The 24,075-nt window shown below is 40.0% G+C and overlaps 1 protein-coding gene across 2 annotated transcripts; it reads left to right on the top strand.

Moving 5' to 3' along the window:
- The first annotated feature begins 358 nt into the window (after positions 1 to 358).
- Positions 359 to 22,354, top strand: add3b (adducin 3 (gamma) b). 2 transcript variants are annotated; one of them, XM_018696888.2, is made up of 15 exons: positions 359 to 643; positions 8,085 to 8,324; positions 9,701 to 9,845; positions 10,554 to 10,705; positions 11,392 to 11,472; positions 12,537 to 12,686; positions 12,998 to 13,141; positions 14,125 to 14,223; positions 14,541 to 14,714; positions 16,361 to 16,621; positions 16,840 to 16,956; positions 17,651 to 17,740; positions 18,746 to 18,869; positions 20,264 to 20,359; positions 20,546 to 22,354. In XM_018696888.2, the coding sequence occupies exons 2-15, from the start codon at positions 8,124 to 8,126 to the stop codon at positions 20,794 to 20,796; spliced, it is 2,085 nt and encodes a 694-aa protein (XP_018552404.1). In that variant the 5' UTR covers positions 359 to 643; positions 8,085 to 8,123; the 3' UTR covers positions 20,797 to 22,354. The 2 variants fall into 2 exon arrangements, with proteins under 2 accessions (XP_018552404.1, XP_018552403.1); XM_018696887.2 differs by lacking the exon at positions 359 to 643 and adding an exon at positions 7,014 to 7,287.
- Positions 22,355 to 24,075: the final 1,721 nt, after the last annotated feature.

Here is a 24,075-nt window from a genome sequence, read left to right on the forward strand (position 1 = left end):
CCTGATGTATTCAGGTGGCGCAGTAAAGAGGGAGAGCAGCACATCCTACTCATTCACTGGTAAGAGAGTATGTGGGAGGAGGTGATAGCAGGCAAGCATTCACTGTGTGCAATGTCCTCCTCAACAGCAAAATTTAGAACATGAGACACGCTCAATATGCAGAGGAAAAATATGCCTGGCAAGAGATTTCTGCAGTTTTCCTCCATTTATGGTTAGATACTGATCTGCAAGTGATTCCTGCTTAATAAAACATGAAGTACTGCCATCACGAAATCTAATTTAGATGTACTTTAAATCATATGTGTTTTTATATATTATGTGGCATATATGTCGGGGGTGGAAGCTTGTCCCTCCCATTTTTTTCAGTCCAGTCCAGTCCTGTCTGAAAGCTTGGTCTCCAGAACCTCCTCTGACAAGTTTCCCTGCTTCTCCTGTGAGAATAGGCAGCCGCTGTCACAGAGGAGACCGAGGGAGTTCAGGAGATCAGAGGCAAAAGCAGCAGTTGCCTCTCTTCTGGGAAACCAGATGACCCTCTTCAAAGTGATAATGTAAACAGCTCTCTAGCAACTGGTGGAAACGTGGGAGTTTGAAGTAAAACGTGAGGAATTTTCCTGCAGGATAAGTGAACGACTAAGACCATACAGTAAGTTGTTCTCTCTACCTTTTTACCCACTGAAGCAGGCATTTGGTAGAGCTAAGATCAAAGCAAATAAGTTATATGGCATGGTGCACTTTTGTGATCTGTGGGCTTTGAAGCTTTTGGAGAGTTCTAGGTTGTTTTCAATATACTGACAGCAGACAGAGGACACTTTAGGGTCCTTGAGAAAGGAAATTCTTAGCCACAAGCTCTGATACTTGTATATGCTGTAAAATATGAAGACATTGTGTTATATGATTTGCAGTGCATTAATGTTTTTAGCAGTAAGACCTGATAGACCTGACATTTAGCTGTAACACTGCAGTAGATCCTTATTACTAAACTGGCCTGTCTGCAGCTGCACTGTCAAATCCAGCTGCCGAGGCTTCAAACAGCTGCTTTCAATTAATGTCACCATCTAGAAGCATTACTCTGAACAAGCATTTGTTGACTTTAGATGTGGGGCTGGGGCAGCACAGGATTTCATAACATGTGTGCCTGGTGATGTGAGTTATAGACAGCCATAAAAACCAAAATGGCAGGTCGTGACCCACACCCTTTCACCCGTGCAATAGATTGTTCCTGTTCCAGTTTGAGCCTTTACGCAGCCTTTTTCATTTTATGAATTTTACGTTAGATTGAGTTTTACGATGTCATCGCCTCTTCACTAAATGAGTTTCATAATAAATGGTATTCTTTTACGGCACTAAATTTGGATACTTCCCAGTTTGTAGTAAATGTCAGCAAAAATATGTGTGGTTTGCAGGAAATTTGCATTTTCCCATAGTCTTGGTCTGAACGTGACAACATACAAGGGATTTGTTAGCCAAACCGCAGCCTCAGAGTCAGTTAAAGTGAACCACACACTAACCACTAGCTCTCTAACATGGAGGCCATCCAAAGACAACCACAGTAAGGACTACAGCCAGCTTCTCCACTTAGGTAAACAAAGTCTGTCTCTTTCCACACCACTGCAATGTTTGTGTGTGTGCGTGAGCGTCTGTATGATTATGTGATATGTGTGTACCGATGCGGTTCTACACCCAAGCGCTGTGAAGGCACCGATCCAACTGTAACAATGTAAATTGTTTCAGGTTCAAAGTGTGCTCTGTTGTTGCCACCCACCCTGCTGTGGGAGTGTAGCAGGACCATTTTTAGCAAGTTGTGGATGTGTGATATATTCTGTGTGAAGATATCAAAACGATGGCATTGTTTTGTAGAAAAAAAACTCAGTGGTACAAGTTCTCTTCTCTCTCCAACCTTCCCCGCTAGGTTGATGCACAAGCTTTGTATGCAAGTTTTGCTTAATGCAAATGTGCATTTTAATGTACAGTATTCCTGAAAAACTACAGGGGAGGGGAGTTCTTGTTTCCAGTCTGGAAAACGCAGTCGTACTCATCTGTGCTCAGTAAGGTTTGACTGTATCCTGGAAATAGGCCAGGAGCCTAACAGTGTGGAGGTTTACATAATGTACTGACCAGTCATTTAAATTGTCCAAATGTCCATCAAGTGAGACATTAAAACAGCAATCTAAACAGAATTATATCAAGTTAATTATACTGTCTGCATGACAGAATATCTGGACAATAGCACAGATAACTGGCCCAAAGATAACTGGGCTGAGAACATTTACTCTGTGAATATTTAGATTTTTTTGAAGGCATGTAAAATGTGGTCTAAAACTCTCTCCATGATCACATTCAGGTTTTGAGGTCAGACAGTGTACAGCTGTGTTGGGATGATTACTGGTCAAATTATTTCAAAAATATTCAAATATTTGGATCTGGAAACAAAAATGAAGCAGCCCAGATTACCGTGTTGTCATGGGGCTCCAACCAGTCGGTATAATTTAGCCTGCACTCAGGGTTAAGGGTCATTGAGTTGATAAATAAGGTGCCCCGCAGTGGCCAAAGATTAATTATCAGAAATGGATATCTGGGAGGGGGCTGGCAAAACTCTGACATCTTTCAAAGAAGTCTGTAGTTGGAAAGAAAACAGTTGTGATTTCAGTCTACTAGGAAATCAACACAGAATAGTTCTGGCTAATGAGGAAATACAATGACCCTTTACCTTGTGCTGTAATTACAAGAAAGAATAATAAGTCAAAGAGGCAGAATAATCAGTGTTATATTTGCTAATGAGATGATAAGTTCTCCGCATTGTGTTTCCACAGGCTGGTACAGTTCTGGAGGAATTCTAATTTTTCTTTTTTCATGTCGTATGCAGATAACACTCCTCTTGTCTGCAACAGTGGACGTTATCTGGTACCTATTCACTCCTCTCTTCCTAATTTTGCCTCAGACGAGAGACGGCATAAGCACTGGTTACCGCGGCAACCATTCTGGTTACAGACCTGAAACAAAGTTGTCTTTTTTTTAACCCTCCAAATTAATCATCATAAAAATGTTAATCTGTAGCTCTGAGTGTTTGCAGTTTCTGATTTGTAACAATAAAACTTTCATAGTTATTTTAATATGAAGTCTGTTTTTTTTTTAAAAAAAAAGGCTGTGTTGTGCAACAATTCAAAGCAGACACTGGTCTGTATATTTTTTTGTGCCGCACTGCTTTCTGGTGACATTTGTGGTCCCTGAGAATACAGGATGAATTTAGACCACTTTCTTTCTCCTGACAGCTTGAACGGCAGACGGGGAGATTAAGAAAAAGAGACAAACTGTTTCTTTTCATTGCACAGAATTTTACAGCTGCTAGACAGGAATCCATCTGATTTAACTGGGAGACATTAAGTATAATAATATCCACTGAACCAAAAAGGCCTGGTTTGATGTAGTCTGGCATTAACACAAATCACCTGTTAGATTGTCCTGAAATTAGTTTTAATGACTTAAAAATAACTATCCTAGAATTATGGAGGAAAAATGAGCCATGAAAAATAATGAAATGCTGTTTGAACTTTGCACGAAGCAGCACTTGTTGTGCATGGTTATCAGGTGTTAGGTATCTATATATACAGTAATTATGGTGTAGTTTTCTGTACTATCCCAACTACTGTGGATTAATTGACAGATTAAGACAATTATATGTAAAAAGTCAATAAAGTTAAATGTATTAAAGGGGAACTTCACCAATCTGACATGTGAAGATTGTTCTAATCATCATGGGGACCACTGCTCAGCCTATGAGTACATTTAAATAACCCTGATGATGTCATTACGATGTCATCAGGGTTATTTCAGCTTGGGCTGAGTTTACAATGTCTGCGTTTCAAACTGGAGGTGTTAACAGTATTGAGTTGTATTATGAAAAGTGCAGGATCCAGTGTTTTTGGAGTTAGAGCCATACTAGGTAATAAAGTTAAGATATCTCATCTTCAGCTGCTTTTATTGTTTACTTTTATCTGTCTCTCAGAAGTTCCCCAACTTTATGAAAGTTCAAGCTAAAATAACTTCCATTCAGTACCAGGGGAGGACAGAGTGTCACCTGTATAATTTGGATGAGCTTAAGGATGAAATGTATTGTCATGTTATACTGTTCTTTTAATGTTAGACTTTGAATTATCTTTTGGACATCTGACAAAAAAACCTATGACAGTGTTATGTGTTTAATTTCTTAAATTTATATCTGACATAATGTATTGGCTTGCTTGGCTTTCTGTTTTCTCTTGGTTCTGAGGGTGTTAGTTGTTTTTTTTCCCACTTTACATTTTACATTGAATGTATGCTCAGTCACGATACTGAGCCTACTAACTGCCAGTTTGTAATTTTAATAATTAGAAAGCAGCCCTAAGAATGACTATTCAATGACCTCTTACACATTCTCACTACACCCTAACTGAACAGTCAGTAGTTGTCATGTTCCTGCTAAAGCTTTTTCCTGTTCTGAGAATCCTGATAAAGCACCAGCCTCTGTCTCGTTATGTACCTCCTCAAACCTATCAGCAGCAGAAACCAGCCCAAACTATGGGAGAGAATTCACAGGTCAAAAGGTGACTTCATGCATTCCCACTTTTTCATTACAACATACTCTGCCTGCCATATCGCCAGACCTCTTTCTGAAACTCAACCAAGGTTCAACCACAACACGACACTGCTCATCATTCTTTGTGCTGATGTCTCTTTCTGCCTGTTTTACTGCGCATTTTTACACTGGTTCACACAATGGTTCCTCATCTAGCATGACACATTTACAGCCTTCACCCACTTTTCTCTAAAGCTCTCTAAGAGTAAGCTAAGACTTTTTGTGTTCTCATAGTTTGCAGTTTCTCTTGAGTTCACTCCTTACAGAGAGACTCAGTTCTGTTGTTTTGCCTTCTGAGTTGTCTTTTGTTTCTCAGTTTCCACCACACAGCTGGTGGTTTTCAACCAACTTTTACCAGCTCTCACTGTTCATATCAAATGAGGATGTACTTGTGTTGATGCACTAGTATGGCTGAAGGAAACAGGAGAATTTTACAGCAGTAAACTCGCTACGGGGGGAAATCAGCAGAACTGACAAGATAAACTAGAGTTACTAGATGACGGAGGGTCTTCCTTATGACCTGACTGTAACTATGAAACAAAGCAAATGATAGTGTCATTGTTTCTCAGGCTTCCTTTAACAAAGCTAGCACAAGATAAACTTTTCACTTACTGCATCAATATTTAGATTTTTTATAGTGGTAGCTCTTGGATTTGGAATGATATGGTGGTTATTTTCCTTAATTCCATATTTCTATTGTACATGTTCATTGATTTATCTATGGTGCATTTGCATGTCTACATTTGGAGAGTATTTCCAGTGGAGTAGCTAGTTTGTGATAAGACAAAAGTGTGCTTTCAACTGTGGACATCAATATCCTGAGCAGTAATCTGTATGAACGAGACATGGACTAATAACATCTGACATTTGGTCAATGCTTCCAAGGTAGACTGCCCTCACTGAAAAGTTCAAATAGTCAGCAAGAATGCGGAGGCTGGCGGGTGGGAGGACGTTGTGCATCTGTGTGTGTGTCTCTGTGTGTATGTGCAGACATTTAAGCTTGTTTCGGTGGGAACCCTGCCAAAAAACAGGGAGGCAGGGTTTCAGGGTTTGAGGGGGGTCACACTGCTCTGCAGTGAGAAAGTTCTGCTTTTCATTACATCAGCCCATATGTCCACATATCTGCCCTGCCTCCCTGACTCCACTCTGTTTCCTGGAATTGTTATGTCAGTCAGTGATCCAATCCTTCTCCCTCTTACTCCTAAAATTTAGATATTTGCGTGAGCATGTCTGACCGTGTCTGATTAAAGGGGGGTAATAACTCTGTCGACTGGCAGCAACAGGGCGCTGAGAAAATCAGAGATTCCAGAGTTGCATTCACTTAATATGGAATGCATTTGAATATTGCTACAATACTCTTTGGAGAGACTGACCAGCAAGGCAGAAAAGAGTTGAGAGGTAGGGGTGGAGAGAGGAGGGATCCCTGCTCTCTTTAGCAGGATAAATCTGCACAGCTTCGCATTCGCTTTAATCTTGATCTTATTTCCACTTTTCTAGTTAGAAAACCTATTTAATTCACTCAAAGAGAAGCAGTGTGCAATTGTTTTTGAAAGAACCCAGCATGAGGCTCCATTAGCTGGTGTTATTACTGATATATTAGCATTACATGAACGTATGCGCTATATGATTTGCAAGAAAGCAGAGCCAGCACATTCAGTGGTGGACATTATATTTTTAAAAGTCTGATGCACATTACAATATTTTACAATATTTCAAATCTCATGTACTGATGTATATGTTTGGCACATGAGCAATTCATTGTATTTGTGGAAGTGGGACTAAGTGTGATGTGACTAAAAGAACCAGAAATAGTAGTCTCTCCTTCTTGAAGGAACATCTGTGTTTCATTGCTTTATGTGTGCAAACATCCTATATTTTGGAAAACTTTTTTTTTTCTTTTCTGGTGGAGGTGCTCACTTTTTTTTGAAGGAAACACTTGTTCTGGCTTTGAAGTGCTCTGTTTTTGGTATGGCTGGGCCCAAATAGCTTTGATGGAAACCTCTACTGAGCTGCTGTGAGAACACAGGAGCCTCAGTTATTTATGAAATGAAGAGGCAGGAGTTAATGAATCACGCATACAGAGACAGAGACAGGGAGAGGAAGAGAAGAAGATTTATCAAAATAAAAATATCACAAGAACTCTGCTTCAAGAAAAAACTGCAGCAATCCTATAACAAGTTCCTTCAGGGATATTTGGAATACCACAAGAGATAAAACAATACCACAGAAATAAGGTCGTTACAAACCCCATGTTTGGGAGAGCTACAGGGAAGAGCCTAAAAAACATGAACTGGTCCTGAGTGGTCGTTCCTTTGTCCCACTGAATACATAAGGCCTAGTGGGTGGATAAGTGAAGTCACATGGTCACTTTTCCTTTTTCCCACACAAACACACCCACATCCTCCTCCATGCAGCCACTCTTCACTCTTCAACTCACTCCTTACCCGCAGCGGGCAGTCTGCTCCGTCTGGATACTGTAGCAGCACCAAGTTGCGCCCTGCAAGCTCCTCCTCTCTCTCTCTCTCTCTCTCTCTCTCTCTCTCTCTCTCTCTCCACAATGTATACGAGTCGGAAATAATACAAGCCTGGTTTACGTTTAATCTACGTCTGTGGAAATTCGACATCACATCGTCCGGAGTGGGCAGTTAATTCACGCGCTGGGCACTTTGTTTCAGGTAATTTCCAACTTACAATAACAGTTTTCCTCGTGGGTCTAGTTGCCCGCTTTGTTTTTGTACCCTCCTCTCGCGCTACTTTTCGTAGTATTTTGGCTTAAAGTTGAGACTGAGTGGCATGCCTCGAGTGCTGTGGATAACATGCGGCTGCTAAACCAGCAATGAAAGAGTTATTTTTGGTTTGGTGGTGTTGAAACTACTGTATTTCCAGGCCTAATGTAATGTAGTCCTGGCTGTATCTCTCCTGTATCCCTCCACCCCCACATCCAGGTAACACTGCAGCACCAGAGGCGCTAACAGCTATTCAAAATGGCTAATTTACATGAGGCCTACCTTTGTTTACTGTTGACAATGTTTTATAGCTTCGGGCTGAATAGTATAAGTGGGGGAACTGTTGCTGCTTTCATCTCACACTTTATAAGCTGGCCTCTTCAATCTGTGAAGAGAAGAAAGAGAGAGGGAAATTTTGTGCCAAAACACACTAAGTGAGATGAAATGAGTGTGAGATGTTCACATTCATTGTTGTGTTATTAAACTGTGCTTAGTTCTGTGAAAATACTCACATTATGCTCACAGTAGCTGTGACTAAATCATCCTTTTTGGCCATCAACAGCTTTGTACTTACAAAGCACCATCAATCATACAACAATGTTCTCCTCTCTTTTGTCTCCATCCCTGTAATTAAATGAGTCACCACTGCACACATACAGTATCTTTTCTGTTAAAACAAAACCCGTTGCCTTGACAGCCTGATTGTGAAGTAGGGCTAAGCTGTGATGTTTCATGCTCTCCTGCAGATTCCAGAGGAAGAGTGAGGAGGCCACGGCAGCGAGGACATGAGTCTGGTGGAGGTGAGGCAGGCAGCGGGGTCCCTGACCCTGGCCCTGTCCAGCAATGACTCCAAGGAGCGCTACTTCGACCGAGTGGACGAGAGTGACCCTGAGTACCTCCGCAGCAGGAACATGTCGCCAGACCTGAGGCAGGACTTTAACATGATGGAGCAGAAGAAGAGGGTCACCCAGATCCTGCAGAGTCCAGTATGTAGCCTGCAGCTCCATAGAAGTGCCCTCCTACACACAAGCTTTCACTGCGTATGAGTAATAAGCAGCAATTTTAGAGCCACAGAGACATACCATACCTTCACTCAGGACTGACTGAAAAGCACTATTTTTTCTTGTTTATGTGATAGTCATTGTATATGCTCAGCTGTATTTAGATATGGGTTTAGAAATGAGTTTACTGTGTATATTATTGACACTTGCTTTTGCCTTAGCTTCTAAACATACTCTAGGAGTTACAGTTCCCTGAAATGTATTTTTAATACTACAGTTTTAACTTCTATTATTATCAGTTAACACTGTTACTATAAATGTGTGTACTAACCACTATTTTTTGAAGGTAAAATAGAGTGTCTGAGCTATTTCTTAATCACACTTAATATACTATAGACCATAACTGTAATGTAGTAAGGACTTAAACAATTAAATTGATAAATCAAATAGTCCATTGGCAGAAAATGGCAACAATTTTGATAATCGTTAGTTGTTTTTCAAGCAATATATCTGCTGGTTTTCTTCTTGCATTATACAGAGAGATGTTACTGTTATTTAGCCTACCCTCACTGACATAAATGAGCTGGACAAAATAACAGAAACACCTGTCAGGATAATGTAACACAATTCTACACAACCACAAACTGCTGCCTCCAAAATGATCATGCAGTTGAACTGTTACCTCTTTAAAACAGTTTCAACAAAAACTGAACATCATCACCTTTGTGAAGGTAAGATTTACTGCAGAGCCCTTGTATTAGACTGCATCCATAATAGCAGATATTATCTCAGTATAATATAAACCATAAGGATGATAAACAGAGCAGTGTAGTCTGGTTAGAGTACAAGGAGGCGCAATAAACACATGCCAATGAAGTGTATGGAAATAAGACGAGCCCACACTCATCTGCGATTGCATAACAGGCCCAACAAGTAGACCTCATCTCATCACCATGGGAACTGTGGTGGGATAGAGCAGAATGCTGGAGCTTAGCTGCAGCACACACAGGAAAATAGTTCTGTTTCAAGATTCACAGGCTGCTCTTAATGGCAAAAATTGATGGTCAGGTTTAAAGTGAGCCCCCCCTGCTTCTGGTGAAAACCTCTTTTCACAGACATACAAAGAGATCTTTAGTAGTCTTTCGTGATTTGTGTACAGTTGTAATAAGGAGCGTCTGAAAGCATGCTGTGCTCCTTGACACGTCCTGAGGAGGTGTTGGAACAAGGTTAAGGTTAGGTTGTGTATATATGAGTTGCTAGGTTAATGGAGCTATACAATGGTGTTTGTGTTTCCTCTCTTCTCACCTTACCTCACATCACCTTACCCTAAATGAATAAAAGCCTTTCCTTTTTGTCTACAGGTGTTTAAAGATGAGTTGGAAGGCCTGATTCAGGACCAGCTCACAAAGGGCAACAACCCCACAGGTCTTTTGGCGCTGAGACAGATAGCTGACCTGGTCATGGCTAGCACCTTGGGAGGGGCTGGCCCCTTGACTTCGCCCATCAGTGAGTGGCAGTGTGGTTTCGCGTTTGAGTGTGCGAATGTCTCTGTCTCTCTCCCTTTGGGGCTGATTGTCATTCAGCGCGTATACTCTGTCTGTGTGCATTATGCGGGCTGAACATCTTCATTGTCTGAGGATGAATTCTCAGACTCTTGTGACACTGAACAACCCTGAAACAGCAGAAAAGGCAAAAAGTTGTTGACAGCATTCTTCATTGTCAGTGTTTCCATTGAGTAGCCCTCATGACCAGTCTTAGTAATGAATTACAGCAGCTTGCAATGCTAATTATGCAAGTATAACCTCTATGCCTTATTCTTCTGGGGAGGTTACAGAGCACCCCGTAGCTAAAAGGATCAATTTAAAAAAGTCTTACCATCAGAACTGTAAATGTTGGGAAAATGTCACCGTAGGAAATGGCTGTGAAGTCGCCAAGGCAGCTGTGCTCTTTTAAAAAGCTTAAGTGGCTGTAAAAGATAGGGTCCTGTATCATTAAATGGTCTTATATGGTATTCAGTCCAAAAATATCCTTCAGTTTCTTTCTGAGAAAGGCCTTTTTAAAGATTCAACTGTAGAGACTCAAGCTTCCTGGAATCTCTAACTTGATATGTTATGGATTCAAACCACATGAACATCCTTGTAAATGTTTGAAAAATTACTAATTTAATACTGTTGATACATCTCAAGTTACTAATGGTGTTATATCTTGTGCCAGGCTTTGGGATGGTGAGTCCAGTCAATGACCTGTATGGCATTGAGACTCCCTCCTTTGCTAAAGGGGAGAAACAGAGCCGCTGCAGACTGGCCAGCCTCTACAGGCTTGTTGACCTCTTCAGCTGGGCTCGTTTTACAAGCTCCTACATTACTGTGAGTACAACTTCACAATCACGCTCCAGTGCACACCTGCTTATGTATGCAGCACAGGGTTTGTGTATCTTTATGTGAGCCTTGTGTTCTCCGGCTCCTGGAAGGCTTAAAGGGGAATACCTCTTTATTTTCAGAAACCATATATTATTTATGGTTTGGAAAAGTAAGATTTGTGAATATGAACAGCTCCCCAAATAGCAGGAAATTCACACTGAGATATGTGATGAACACCTGAGATGTCAAGATGTAAAGCTCAGATTTTCCCCAATGGCAAAGCCCTAGAAAGTCAGTTTTATCAACCCACGCGCCGATTTTTGAGTTTTTCGGAGTGAAGAGAGCTTTCCTGTGTGGTTTCAAAGTTTCCTGTATCCTTGAATTGGTGAAATGGGTCTTTCTGCACTGACTAGCTTCTAACCCAACTTAAAGATTTTTTTTAAAGTGTAGAGATTTGGTCTCCCATGACATCAATGCTTTTTAACTGGATTTTGTACCCTGACAAGATTGAATTTATAGGGGAGACACTCCTGCAGAAGCATCATAAGGGTCAGAAATACATTGAACATATGTATCTTTTACACTGTAGTAACATCACAGATGTTTCAGAATATTGGAAATCACTCAAGATATTAATTTTATTGTAACCTAGACATGTTTAGGATTCTAATTATATGTTTGTTTTGTCTCAGGTGCGCGTCAGCAAAGAGCAGGACCATGTTCTCATTAGTCCGCGAGGCCTGTCTTTCGCTGAAGTGACGGCAGCAAATTTGGTAAGAACAATGGCTGTGTGAGTGCTGTCATTTTCCAATTGTGAGTAACAATGCATTATCGTGTTGTGAGTTGTCATGTGTTTCACTACATTAACTGGGCAACATTTAACAATGTCGTATCTTGAGCAATGTTATTGTAAACCCACTGAACGAATACCCTAACATTAAATCATTTTACAGAGGAATAGGTGGTGGAAATGAAGTAAGACATTTATGTGACTTTGTATATGATTGGGAATGACCAGGCACCTATATGTGACATAGTACTGGTATCAGCTACGTCTGATGGTAATACCAGTGGTGTGTTTTCAACATACAACTACAGGTTTCTAGGTCTAGGATTATTACTCTCTCTAATACACTCTCTTATTCAACATAATAACTAATATTAGCTTTTCTGTCCTGAGATGTAATTTGTCTCAAAGGATGACTACTGAGGACTTGTGTGTTCAAAAACCTTTGTTTTTAAAGACAGATTAATTGGCAAGTGCTCAGATCCTAATTGCAGGAGTTTAATTTAATTTACTTTGCTTCATTAAATCTAAGCACTCCAGAAAGGTAAACCAACTAACACCTAAGTAAGTAAGTAGTCTGAGTAAAGCAATCAACAGGGGAGCCATTTTGAATTGAATGAAGATAATTTACCGGTGGTCATCAGTGTGTTTTAATGTTAGTTTGTCTTATACTACAGATTGTTGGTCCTATATGCCCATGAAAGTAAACCAATGTTATGGTTTCCACCAAAACACCAGGTAAAACATTAATATGATGAGGGATGTGGGAAACACACATTGAACATATTCAGTCAGATCCAAGGATACACACAATGTGTTTTTGTAAGAAATTAAGGATTGTTAGCATAACTCTTTGTTTCCTAGAAAACTCCACAGGGTACCTTTAATGGTCCAGTCATACTGTATTAATTGCCTTAATAGCTGTCAAATAACAATGAGTTGGTTATTCTTTTAACTGCTTTACTGCACAACAACTTCTAACAGCAGTAAACTGCCAACTGGCATTCATCACATGTATAACTTTGCTGTGTTTGTTTCTTTCACATGTAGGTGAAAGTAAACATTATTGGTGAGGTTGTGGACCAGGGTTCTACTGATCTGGGTATCGACCATTTTGGATTTGCACCTCACGCTGCCATTTACTCCATGCGCCCAGATGTGAGATGCATCATCCACATACATAGCCCTGCAACAGCTGCTGTAAGTACACTCCAGGCAAATATTAAATGAGCCTCATCTTAATCAAAGCACACAAGCTGCTTCTAAATGCTTATTTTGCACCAGAGGAAAAGAGGCTGAATTAAAAGCAGCCCCCTGAATCTAGTTATTTTAGACACCCCGTCACGCGCTTTTACCATTTACTTTGAAGCTTGGCTGTTAAATGCACAGCACATGATGAACATTGCTGTGTAAAGTTTTATTTGTGCCTGATAGCCAAAAATAAAAAAAAACTGCCTCTGTTTAGACATTGGTGCGTCACAGTCTCAGTTGCCTTTATCCCATGTTAACAGGTGTCCTCGATGAAATGTGGAATCCTGCCCATTTCCCAGGAGGCTTTGCTTCTGGGAGACGTGAGCTGCTTTGGTTACCATGGCAGCCTGGATAATAAAGAGGAGAAGGTGGAGTTTCAGAAAGCTCTGGGCCCTACTGCCAAGGTACTGTCAAACCAAGGGACTCCATTAGTGACAGGCTCACTTTCACATGGGACAGAGCAGGCTTTCAACAACTGGTTGGAAAATAAGTCATCAGGTTCTATAGTATACTTTACATACAGCTGGTTTTCTATGAGGTCATCCGTACCCGTACTCCTAAATGTAAATTAATTAATACACATGCGTACCACATAATCACACAAATGCATTATTATTATTAAAATGTAACACCTGTCTTTTGCTAATCAACTTCAACTGTTAGCATTTTGTGTAAATTTTTTTTTTTTGTTCTTTAACATGTTAGCTAGTGAACTTTAGAGGTGCTAGTAGGCATTTCTAGTCTTCATGGTAAGCTAAGGTAACCAAGCCTTATATTTAACAGACAGGTATGATTGTGTAACTGCTGATCTTCTCATCTAACTCCTCACCAAAAAGTGAATAAGCATTTCATTATTAGAAATGCCTTTTGATGTAATCCAATACAACAACACCACTAAATAACCTCAAAAATTACCACAGAGTTGAATCAACACCTCTCTGACAAAGAGTCAGACATCACTATCAGCTTCATAGAGTGGATTTATAGTTAGACACCAAAAGCTGTCACCTGTCAACACCATCAATTCAGCTCTTAACAATCATATTTTCAGCTTAAGGAGACAGTTGTTTGTGTTTGGACTGTGAAATCAATCACATTCCAAAATTACTGCAAGAACACAGTGAACAGTACATCTTGATTTAAGGCAGCTAAAGCTAAATTTAAGATGCAGGTACTGTACTAACACTTACACCTGTGTCATGTCAAGACAAGTGTGCTGATAAGGAAACATTTGCTCATTTATGCAGACATGAATTAATTAATTCACATTAGCATATCTGGATATGCTAATGCTGTGGCTCAGCTGGATTTGCTCAGTGTGTCATAGTGATTATGGTGGGCCATCAGGCATCTCAAGTGTTTCTCATGTATTTCTCATGTATTTCAGGTGATGATCCTTAGGAACCATGGGCTGCTGGCTTTGGGAGAAACAGTAGAGGAAGCTTTTCACTATGTGTACCACTCACAGCAAGCCTGTGAAATCCAGGTATAAATAGCTTGATTCTTTTTTTAAATACTACCTCACTAATAAAAATTCACCTGTGGAAATGTTTTCACTTTTTACAAATGAGTCAGATTTGGTTGTCAGTAATGTATAATTGCAGTTCTTTTGAAATGAAAATCCTACTGTTTCTTAGAAGATAAAATATATATAATATACTATATAATGTTCTGAGAGAGAGGCTCTCTAAGTAAGTTAGTGAATGCATGATGGAAAATATTTAATATAATGATTTGGCTTGTAACTCCAAAAGAAAGAATTGTATTAGAAAAATAATTTTGTCATCATGTGTCTTTGTTCAGGTGAATGCTTTGAGGTGTTCAGGCGGCGTGGACAACCTTGTGCTGTTGGACAAGGAGAAGTTTAAACCCTTGACCCAGGGTGTAGCTGCTGCCGGGGTGGTGATGGACAATGAGGTCAAGTGGAAAGTGGGCGAGGCCCAGTTCGAGTCCCTTATGAGGATGCTGGACAACCTGGTGAGTGAACCCTGACCTGTGCCTTTTACCCATGATGCTCAGAGTTTCCTGTCTCAGGCGCTTCCTCGGGAAGTGTCTGATTAGAGAACACAATGAAACTGGATGTGTTTTTGGTAAGCTAATCTGAAAATGATGTGTAATTAAATGATATTGTTTTATGGTAGCTGCCTCAGTGTGAACATTTCTGACTATTCTAATCCACACTGCTAATGACCAGAGCCTGACATGTTCTGTGGACACAGAGGATATCAGACTGTGTCTGTTTGATTGAGCCACTCACTAACAACTGTGGCTGGAGTGGGCTGCAGCTGTGTTAGCTCTGTGTGATCATAGCCCGCCCACCCTCTCAATCATAGCCTCCAGATGGTGAGGCATGCTGTGGGCAGTTAGAGCAACACGGACCACACAATCACTTAGTGTAAGGGACTCTAGTGGACTCAATTTGGAAGTAGGATTTGGCTGTATCTCAAAGATTGTTGAATATGGCGCAGAGTGTAAATACCATGACACTCACAGCAACAGGAGGTCGATCCCCCCAAGCCAGAGAGAGGGGTTGTTAGTTTTGGTGAATGAGATGACATCTGAAATGATCCCAACGGTGAAATCCAAAACAAAGATAACAAGAGCCCTGGGTGCACTAAAGGTCACAGCTAATAATACAGGAGGGAGAGGATGATTTAGGGCTGGTCCTGCACACATGCATGTTCTACAGCACTGAAAATGAGAAAGCCACGGTGTCTTAACTTTCCTAAACCAAACAAGTAGATGGAACAGACAGGTATCTCTCACCTACAAACACAGTGTGGATGAGAAGAAAGTGTATCAGTTTGATGATGAAAAAAATAACAGTAATCACATAATAATGAACTTAGTGTAGTTCTTATGCACTTTTTGTCTGTTTTTAAATGCTACAGTTGCTGTATTCTGTATTTTATTAACATGTCAAGCTAACTATATCAGAGATGAAGGTTTCTACACAGTAAACTTAATTAATTACTTAATTAGCTTGTCATCTCTAAAGTAGGCAACTTGAAAGGTGTTAATAGGTATTTACTGCTCTTATAAATGACAATCCAGCCTATAAATACAAATTCCAGCTGTAACTGTGCCACCAGGGGACAGCGAACAATTTTGTGATCAAAATTTCTTTGGATGGCTTGCTTACATAGCGGCGACCAAAGCCCAACACAGTGATTTTTTTCTGCGGCGAACTTGTCATATTGCCTGCGAGAAAATGCCAGTTTTCATTTTGATTGTAGTGGTGCACTGCCAGCTTCAAACTGCACTCTGCACACACTGCGAGTTCCCATCAGTAGTTTTCTAGTTGTCTCTCCCAGTCTTTGATGTATTGTTAACAACACACAACACACTCCTTCAAACCAAAGTTTTATCTTTTTCCCTCTGAAACTGGGCATGTCTGCAAAAATGCTGTTTGTATATACGGCATTGTTTAAATATTTAACAGCATTGTGTAAGTGGATCTTGGGTGGCCTGCGCATCCTTTGAATTTTGTATCTTTTGTAGTTCATATTTCCTATCTAATGGATTATAAGGGAATACTGAAGAACTGTGCAAAATACTGCAAACGGTAACTGATAACCGTTCAGTGTGTTTGAATAAGGTTTCCTCTCTGTGTGACCTCCCAGGGATACAGAACAGGATACTCTTACAGGAACCCCATTGTCCGTGAAAAACCCCGCTCTAAGAACGACGTGGAGATCCCTGCCACGGTGTCTGCTGTGCCCCCGGAGGACAGTGAACTGGGTCTGCGTAGCCCCTTCAAGTTTATGGTGCAGAAACAGCAGAGAGAAAGGACCCGGTGGCTCAACTCGCCCAACAGCTACTTGAGGGTCAATGTTCCTGAACAGTCACCCAGCGGGGATGTCAGCCCCAGGACTAAAACCATGGTGCGGTGATTTTCATGTCAAATTGTGACAAGAAATTTAATAATCTAATCCTCTCTGTTTTGGTCTCTGAGGGAAATTGTGATCTTGGCAGCTGCATTTCCTTTATATAAGCCTGCCCTCTTGTGGTGAAATTGATAACTGCATTTATCAAACTCACCAAGTTTTAAGAGCTTTTTTTTCTACATGTTTTTCTCATGAATCTACTTGTTTTCTCTCAGTGGATGAAGTCTTCACAGCCAGGCAACAGTGTTGGCACCCCAATAAAGATTGAGGACCCCAACCAGTTTGTCCCACTCAACACTGATCCCAGTGAGGTTTTGGATAAGAGGAACCGGGTCAGTTGAAAACATTGTCACACTTCTTGCACCACACCGTTATAATTCTAGGCACCAAACACTTAATTTCATTCATCCTAATTGCCTCTATTAAATCATGATTAGAGATGCTATTTAAGCATTGCATTCTCTGTGGCTGAGAAACTGGTACGAGATTTATTTTCCAAGAAAGGCTGGTATGAGCAACCAATAAGTTCTGACAATTACAGCTGTAGCTAACGTTTATCTTCATGATTTATTAATTTGCAGTTTATTTTCTTGATTAATTAATTAATCACTTTGTCTAAAAAATGACCAAAAACAGTGAAGACACTGCATAATTTAGCCAAAATCCACAAACATACTGTCATGTATTACAGAGAAAACCATCAAATCCTCACATTTCAGGAGGTAGAATCAGTCAATGTTGAGTGATTCTGCTTGAAAATGTATTAAAATGATTAATTGACTGATCAAAATTGGTGCCAGTTTTTTTGTTGACCGACTAAACTGTTATCGCTGATTGCTGCAGTCTATGACAAAAATACATGAACACCATAAGAAACAATCAAAATCTCATGATTGATCATGAGCTTTCATTGCTGGTGTTTCTGTAGCTACGTCTGACACACCTCATGTTGTAGGATGGTGTTAAGATATTGTCAAAGATTCCTGGACCAGGTCTAACACAATTTTGCTGGATACATGTCTTCAGATAAAAGAACAGCACAGAGGCGACCAGATGACTCCAGGACCAAAGTCTCAGTTGCTAGCAGGCATTGTTGTGGACACCATCCCAGGACCAGTGAGTATATTAATCATTTGCAAAAAAATAACAGGTGCAACCACAGTGCATGGTACACTGCACGTGTCACAGTATTGTTTACAGTTTTTCTCAGCTACTTGAGTACAATTTCTGAAACACAGTGGGAGTTCTTAAAACATTAAGTACATTCACCACACCGTGGTATACTACACAGCACCAGACATTATCTATCCTGTAAAAGGCCATCGCTCATACAAAACATTTAAATCATTTGTCAGAAGGAAAAAACTTCATCAAGGGCTGCCACCATAGTGATGTCCCTTTATTCTTGCTTAAAACAAGACAGCAAAAGGGAGAAAAACTTTGCACTCAACCAAAGACAAATAAAGAGAGCTGAAGTATGAATAATTAGAGTCAGAAAGTCAGCGTTTGCACATCCAAATCAATGATATATATATTCCTCAAATTCAGTTTTCATAATGTAGCACAGAGAAGAAATTGCACTGACATTTTGGCCATGCCCTCTTCTGTGTTCAGTAACGTTAAATCCCACAAGTCTCTCAACCCAAAACAAACCTATGCATCGATTAAAGATGGATACGTAGTTTATCTTATTTATGTATTCATATCTTGTATTTAAATATATAAATATTATCCATATAGCCAATATTAAAAGAATTTTCAGCTAACAAGTAACATGTCTACAGTAAATAACTGTGTCAGTGTGACACAACACACTAAATGACTTGTCAGGTCTCATTTAGACTTAGGCACAGTAATGCAGTCAAATATCCTGTTGCTGAAACAGCTGCCCTCAACCATTGGAAAGAAATGCATGTACTGCTATGAAAATATGAACTAGAAAATTCAGGATTGCACACAGGAATTTTTAATTATACAGTTGTGCCAAAGCAACTGGGAAAAACTGCCAGCATAAACGTATAACCAGTCTTCACCGTTCCACCTGAGAAATTACTTCCATTTACTGCTAAATAAGTTACATCAGGTGACCTTAATGTCTTTTTATGCTCTTGTGTGCTTCAGGCTTTCATCATTGAGGATGAGGAACAGACTCGCTCTCTTCCCCCCAACCCCTTCAATGATCTTACAGAGAAGGAGCTGGATGAGTATAAGAACATGGTAGAGAGAAAGCAGCAAGGCCAAGAAGGTACTCATTGCTATTCTTTATACATTTTCTTCAGGGGTCAAACTGTTTCTTTACCATTACAAAGCCTTACAGTGCACCATTGCTCTTTAGAGGCACAGAAAACCTCTACTTAATTTAATCCTTCTTGAGCTTACACAGGCTCATATCTGATATCATCCCATGTAGATTATGAGCGTATGATGTTTTGAAGTTAATCCTTTGGGGTCACAGAGGTCATGAAAGAAACTGAGATGCAGAGACAAAGCTAATCTCAGGGGCTAACAGCAATCTCTGACTTCACCAAACAAGGCCAACAAGGGAGCAGGGATCCATTAAATGCACATTTCCAGAGAATTGTGAAATCAACTTGTTTGACATTTTAACACAGACATTAGACATTATTAAATGGGAGTATGAGTTGCAGTTACATGACTTGATTCTTAATTCCTGGGGCTGATGAGAATATTTCAAGGTCTGCAGTCTTACATATTGCAGTTTTTTTATGTATTCCACAAGTTTGCTGCACTTACTGCAGCCACATAAAAACTGTGTCATTAGCCTGTAGTCCAGGCAAGTAATTAGTCCAGCCAGAGTCCTTAGCTCCTGCCCGGAGGAAATGTTGGAACTACATTCACTGCAACAGGGAGCTTCCTGCAAAAATGCCATTAGGACAAAAATGTCAGTCCATGGTTTCACTCCTCTCTGAGTTGTGAAGTCAGCTCACAAGGATGGTGAGAGATGAGCTGCAAAGACATCAGTCTTGTCAAACTACTCATGTCTCGGTTATGACTGTAGACAAGGAAAAATGTGTGTGTGGGAGAGAAACATTTCTACAGCTGTATATCGGAGTAGCACCTTTATTTTTACTGTCACAATAATATGTCAATCTCAGAACACATCAGCTAATAGAGATTAATGAAATGTAGCAAATCTGTACAACTAGTGTTGAGTGATTTTTTTTTTGCTTTGATTTGCTATGCTATCAGCATGGGTCTATGGTAAGGTCTTTGGTCCAGACTGAATATCTCAACAGTTATAGGATGCTGTGAAATTTTGAACAGACAGTGACGTTGCCCAGAGGATGACTTCTTATGACTTCGGTCTCCTGACCTTCTCACTTTTTCTACAGTGCCACCATGAGGCTTTGTATTAAATGTCTTGACAACTATTGGATGGATTCCCATGAAATTTGGTTCAGACATTCATGCCCCCCTCTAGATGAATTGTAGTCACTTTGGAGATTCCTTAAACTTATTATTTAGCACCTTCATTAGGTCAAAATTTGTCCAGTGCTTTTTTCTGTTGTGTTAGGTGCCAATTAAAAACTGTTGGCCCATAATCATGGCAGACTAAGCTGGTGAAGATGCATATTACATTAGAATGACTGACCTCTGCTGACTTTAATCCTTTTACAGAAGATGATGATGCCACTGATGCAGATGAGATGACCACATTTGATGGCTCCACAATCTCCCTCTCCCTCTCTCCCATAATGACACCAGCTAAACAAGGTAATTGGCTTAGAACTAGCTGCTCGTTTGTGTCAGAGTTTTATATCCCTCTGGTATAATCTGTAAAAGAACAAGAGATGCCTCAAATTAAATAGATAATTTAATATATTATAACTGCCTTGTCTGTGTGATTGCACTTTTATCCACATTCCTCATCATCACTGACTTGGTTTCATCTGTTGACAGACACAATACCCAATGGGAAAGACCACTTGACAGAGCTGGAGGAGGATCTGAGCATCGAGGTATCCAAGCTGAGCGTGAGCACTTCAGAAACGGTGGAAATCTCCATAACAACGAAGGAGAAGACAGGAGATGCTCAGACTCCGGAAAGCCAAACCAAGTCCCCCAAGAAAAAGAAAAAGAAGTTCCGCACACCTTCATTCTTGAAGAAGAGCAAGAAAAAGAAGGACGAGAAAGAAAAAACAGAAGCCTGAGAGCATTTACTCTAATAACATTGAGTGTTTTGCGAGGAAAACATCTGAATTGCCTTCTTAATTTTCAGCTTGTCGAAGGGAAGTAAAATAAGAGAAAAGACTATTATTCAGTCAGGTCTCCCAGGACAGTGTTGTTTTTCACATCCTGCACATCTTCCCTCATTCACAGCTATTATTTCATGTGAGCCGTTTTTCCAAGATGTGCCAGCAGATGGTAATATGGGTGATTTTTTCCCATGAGAGTTTGTGATTGACCACTCATGAAGGGCTCAGTAAAATGAAATCAAATGAAAAGTGAATGCAAACCTACATATCTGTGGTTGTTATTACCCATATTTTTAATGGGTTTAAAAATAGATTTAATAGGACACAAGGTTTTGAAGTTCATAAATACATCAGATTGGGCCTGTTACATATTTGTGATTTTTTTTTTCTTTTTGCACAAGTTCATTGTTGAATGTATACTTAAAGGCTAAGAAAATTGTTTAACAATTTTAAAATTTAATAATCACACTAGTAGTGTAACAGTGGCTGAACATACTAACAATTTACAATGTTAAGCCTTATAAGAAGTACGATTTGTATTTGAAACATATTCATAGTCATACTATCTTGTAATAATATATGTTGGTTTATATTACAGGTATTACAATATAGTGTTTGATAGGTAAATAAATGATTTGATAGTTGATAGTACATATTTACTTTACATACTAACTCATACTAAACATGCTGTGACTGATAACAGTAATAACAGTAATAATAATTCACTGTTGTTTTTACATTTATGTCAGTAGTGTTGTTCCCATGGTTGCTGCTTTATTGTAATGGTGACAAGGAATTGACTGTGACTAACGGGAAGAGCTCAGCAAAGTGATGAGTCTTGTATAGTGATGTTTATGAGTGACAAAGTTTGACTTTTAACAGAATTGACAGAAAATCACTACTTGTTTGGATGTTGACAATGAAAGTGCCAGGCCTGAAGAATCACAGAAAGTTGAAATGCGATGGACATTTTGACTGATTTTGTCATAATAGTCAAATAGTCAGTTGATGACAATATGCTGTGGAAAGCTTTTTTTTTTTCGTAACCACTGTTGGCATTTGATATAAAGTATATTAGAGGACCATATACTTACATCCCAGTCAATAATGTGAATGATTTGTTTCGACCCAAAGGGAGTGAATGCTTTGCCTTTGTAAATAGTTTGTTTTTGTGAAGTTCTTTTGTTATGCTAAACCAAATGTTGAACTATGAAACATAGAAATGTGACAGTACAATCTAATAACAATACTTATCACTTCTTTTATCATGTTTTTATCCACCCTAATTAAGCTCCTTAAGTGAACATGCACAGCGCATTGCGTTTACAGACTGTATTACTTATGTAATTTATGTGCCCAGTGCTTGTGTTTCCTCCGTCGTTTACATTGCTATTTGTATCGCCCTGGTTTTTCCACGGTGCTTTACATTACAGTCACCTTGCCTCAAAGTCAGTCCTTTAAAACTGCCTTCCACCTGATGTAATAAAAGCTGGGATATGTTTCCATAACCGCATTATTGCTCTCCTGCCTTATTGAAACGATATTTGATGTTTTCGCCTCTTTCGCACTCAAATATACTTTTAAACCTGACCAGGGTTTCAATGTTGTTGTATGTATGCTTGCATTTATTTCACATGCTACACTTCATTCTGATGTGGTGTGAAGCTCTAGCTAATTATATCCCATTTCTAACAGTCAAGATATCTCCTCAAGTATGAAATAAAGCTTTTTAGAAACCCCCCACACTTTTTAAAAGGGAAAAAAGCAGCGTCCCCCTAAAACAATGCACCCTGTTCACTGATAATTGACCGTGTGAAGCTGTATAATCAGTCTTCAGCCATGATATGAATGGGCGTTGTCATGGTAATCCACTGAGAGGGGACTGTGGAGACAAAGAGGGGATTTGGTGTCTCCAACAGGTGTTCATGATGGGGGAGTGGCAGGATCAATACCTACACCACCCCCATCCTACACACACCTCTCCTGTGAGGTGACATAAGGAGAGGAGGATGAGGTCAAAGGTTTACATGAAGTTTAACTGCATATTAAGTTTGAGAATAATAACATTGTATTTTAAAGTAAGTCTTATTGGTGAAAATTCGGGGGTGTCAAAATGTGGTAGTTCTTGAGAATTAACTGTTTCTGAGAATTAGTTTTTTCCAGTCATGGGAATAATAAGAGAGCAGGCCCTTTTTCAACTTTTCTTCTGCTCTTCTTTTTTTCAGCAGTTATCTAAAAAGCAGGACCAGTGCCAGGCTGCAAACTTATTATCTGAACAATCCCTTTACAGTGTGTGAATGACAAAGCTTAGCGCTGAGCTCTTCCTTGTCCTAACGGTGCTAAGGAGAGGACAGAGCAGGTGACACACGTCTGGCCGGCTGGAGTGTCCTTCTGCTGTGACCTCAGGGCAAAGTGCAGCTATTGTTTTAAAACAACAGGGGACTGCTGCTGCACAACGCTTAATCTGAGACCGTCTTCTTAACAGACCACCCGCATGTGCCACCACAACATCAGATAGATAGATGGATAGACAGACAGCTAGAACTTGATAAAAGATATACTTTTCCTTCCAACAACACCCTAAATGCTTTATACTCACAGCTGTGTAAGACTAGCATGGGATGTTTGCTGCATTCTTTCATAAACACACACTCCAGCACGGTATGACTTTGCCTCCACTGTGACAGCCGAGCCACTGGTGTAATCCTCAGGCTTTTCAGATTACTCCAGTTGGGGTCACATTCTACACCAACCTACAGCGGGTCAGCTTTCCACGCCGTCGCTATCAGCGCACAGCATGCACAGTCAGTCGGTCTGTACACGAGCCTCACAGCACAGATGAGCTTTTTCCTGGTGAAATGCTGTCAGTTTCCATCCCCCACTGAACTCTCTGTCCATGTCTGACTCTATTTATCTGTCCTTTCGAGCACATGGGCAGCAGCAGATGACGTCTGAGTTAAACATTTTTCAGTGTGTGGGAGATATGCCAGTAACAAGAGCCTTAATTATATGCAAAATACTAACTAAAAAACACCCATATTTCAAAACCAGGCCTGTGTTTTAAATGATTTTATAAAGCACCTTTGCATCTGGTCATGAATGTAGCCTTTTTCTGCCATTAAAGTGTGCTTCTCTGTTTCAGTGTCCAGATCAGGACTGTGTGTGTGTGTGTCAGGCCTTGCCAGGCGGCTGAAATAGACTCCATGGGAGGGTGTACTCTCTCACAGGCGTCCG

Source organism: Lates calcarifer, linkage group LG16_LG22 (genome assembly GCF_001640805.2).
Source record: "Lates calcarifer isolate ASB-BC8 linkage group LG16_LG22, TLL_Latcal_v3, whole genome shotgun sequence".
NCBI lineage: Eukaryota > Metazoa > Chordata > Actinopteri > Centropomidae > Lates > Lates calcarifer.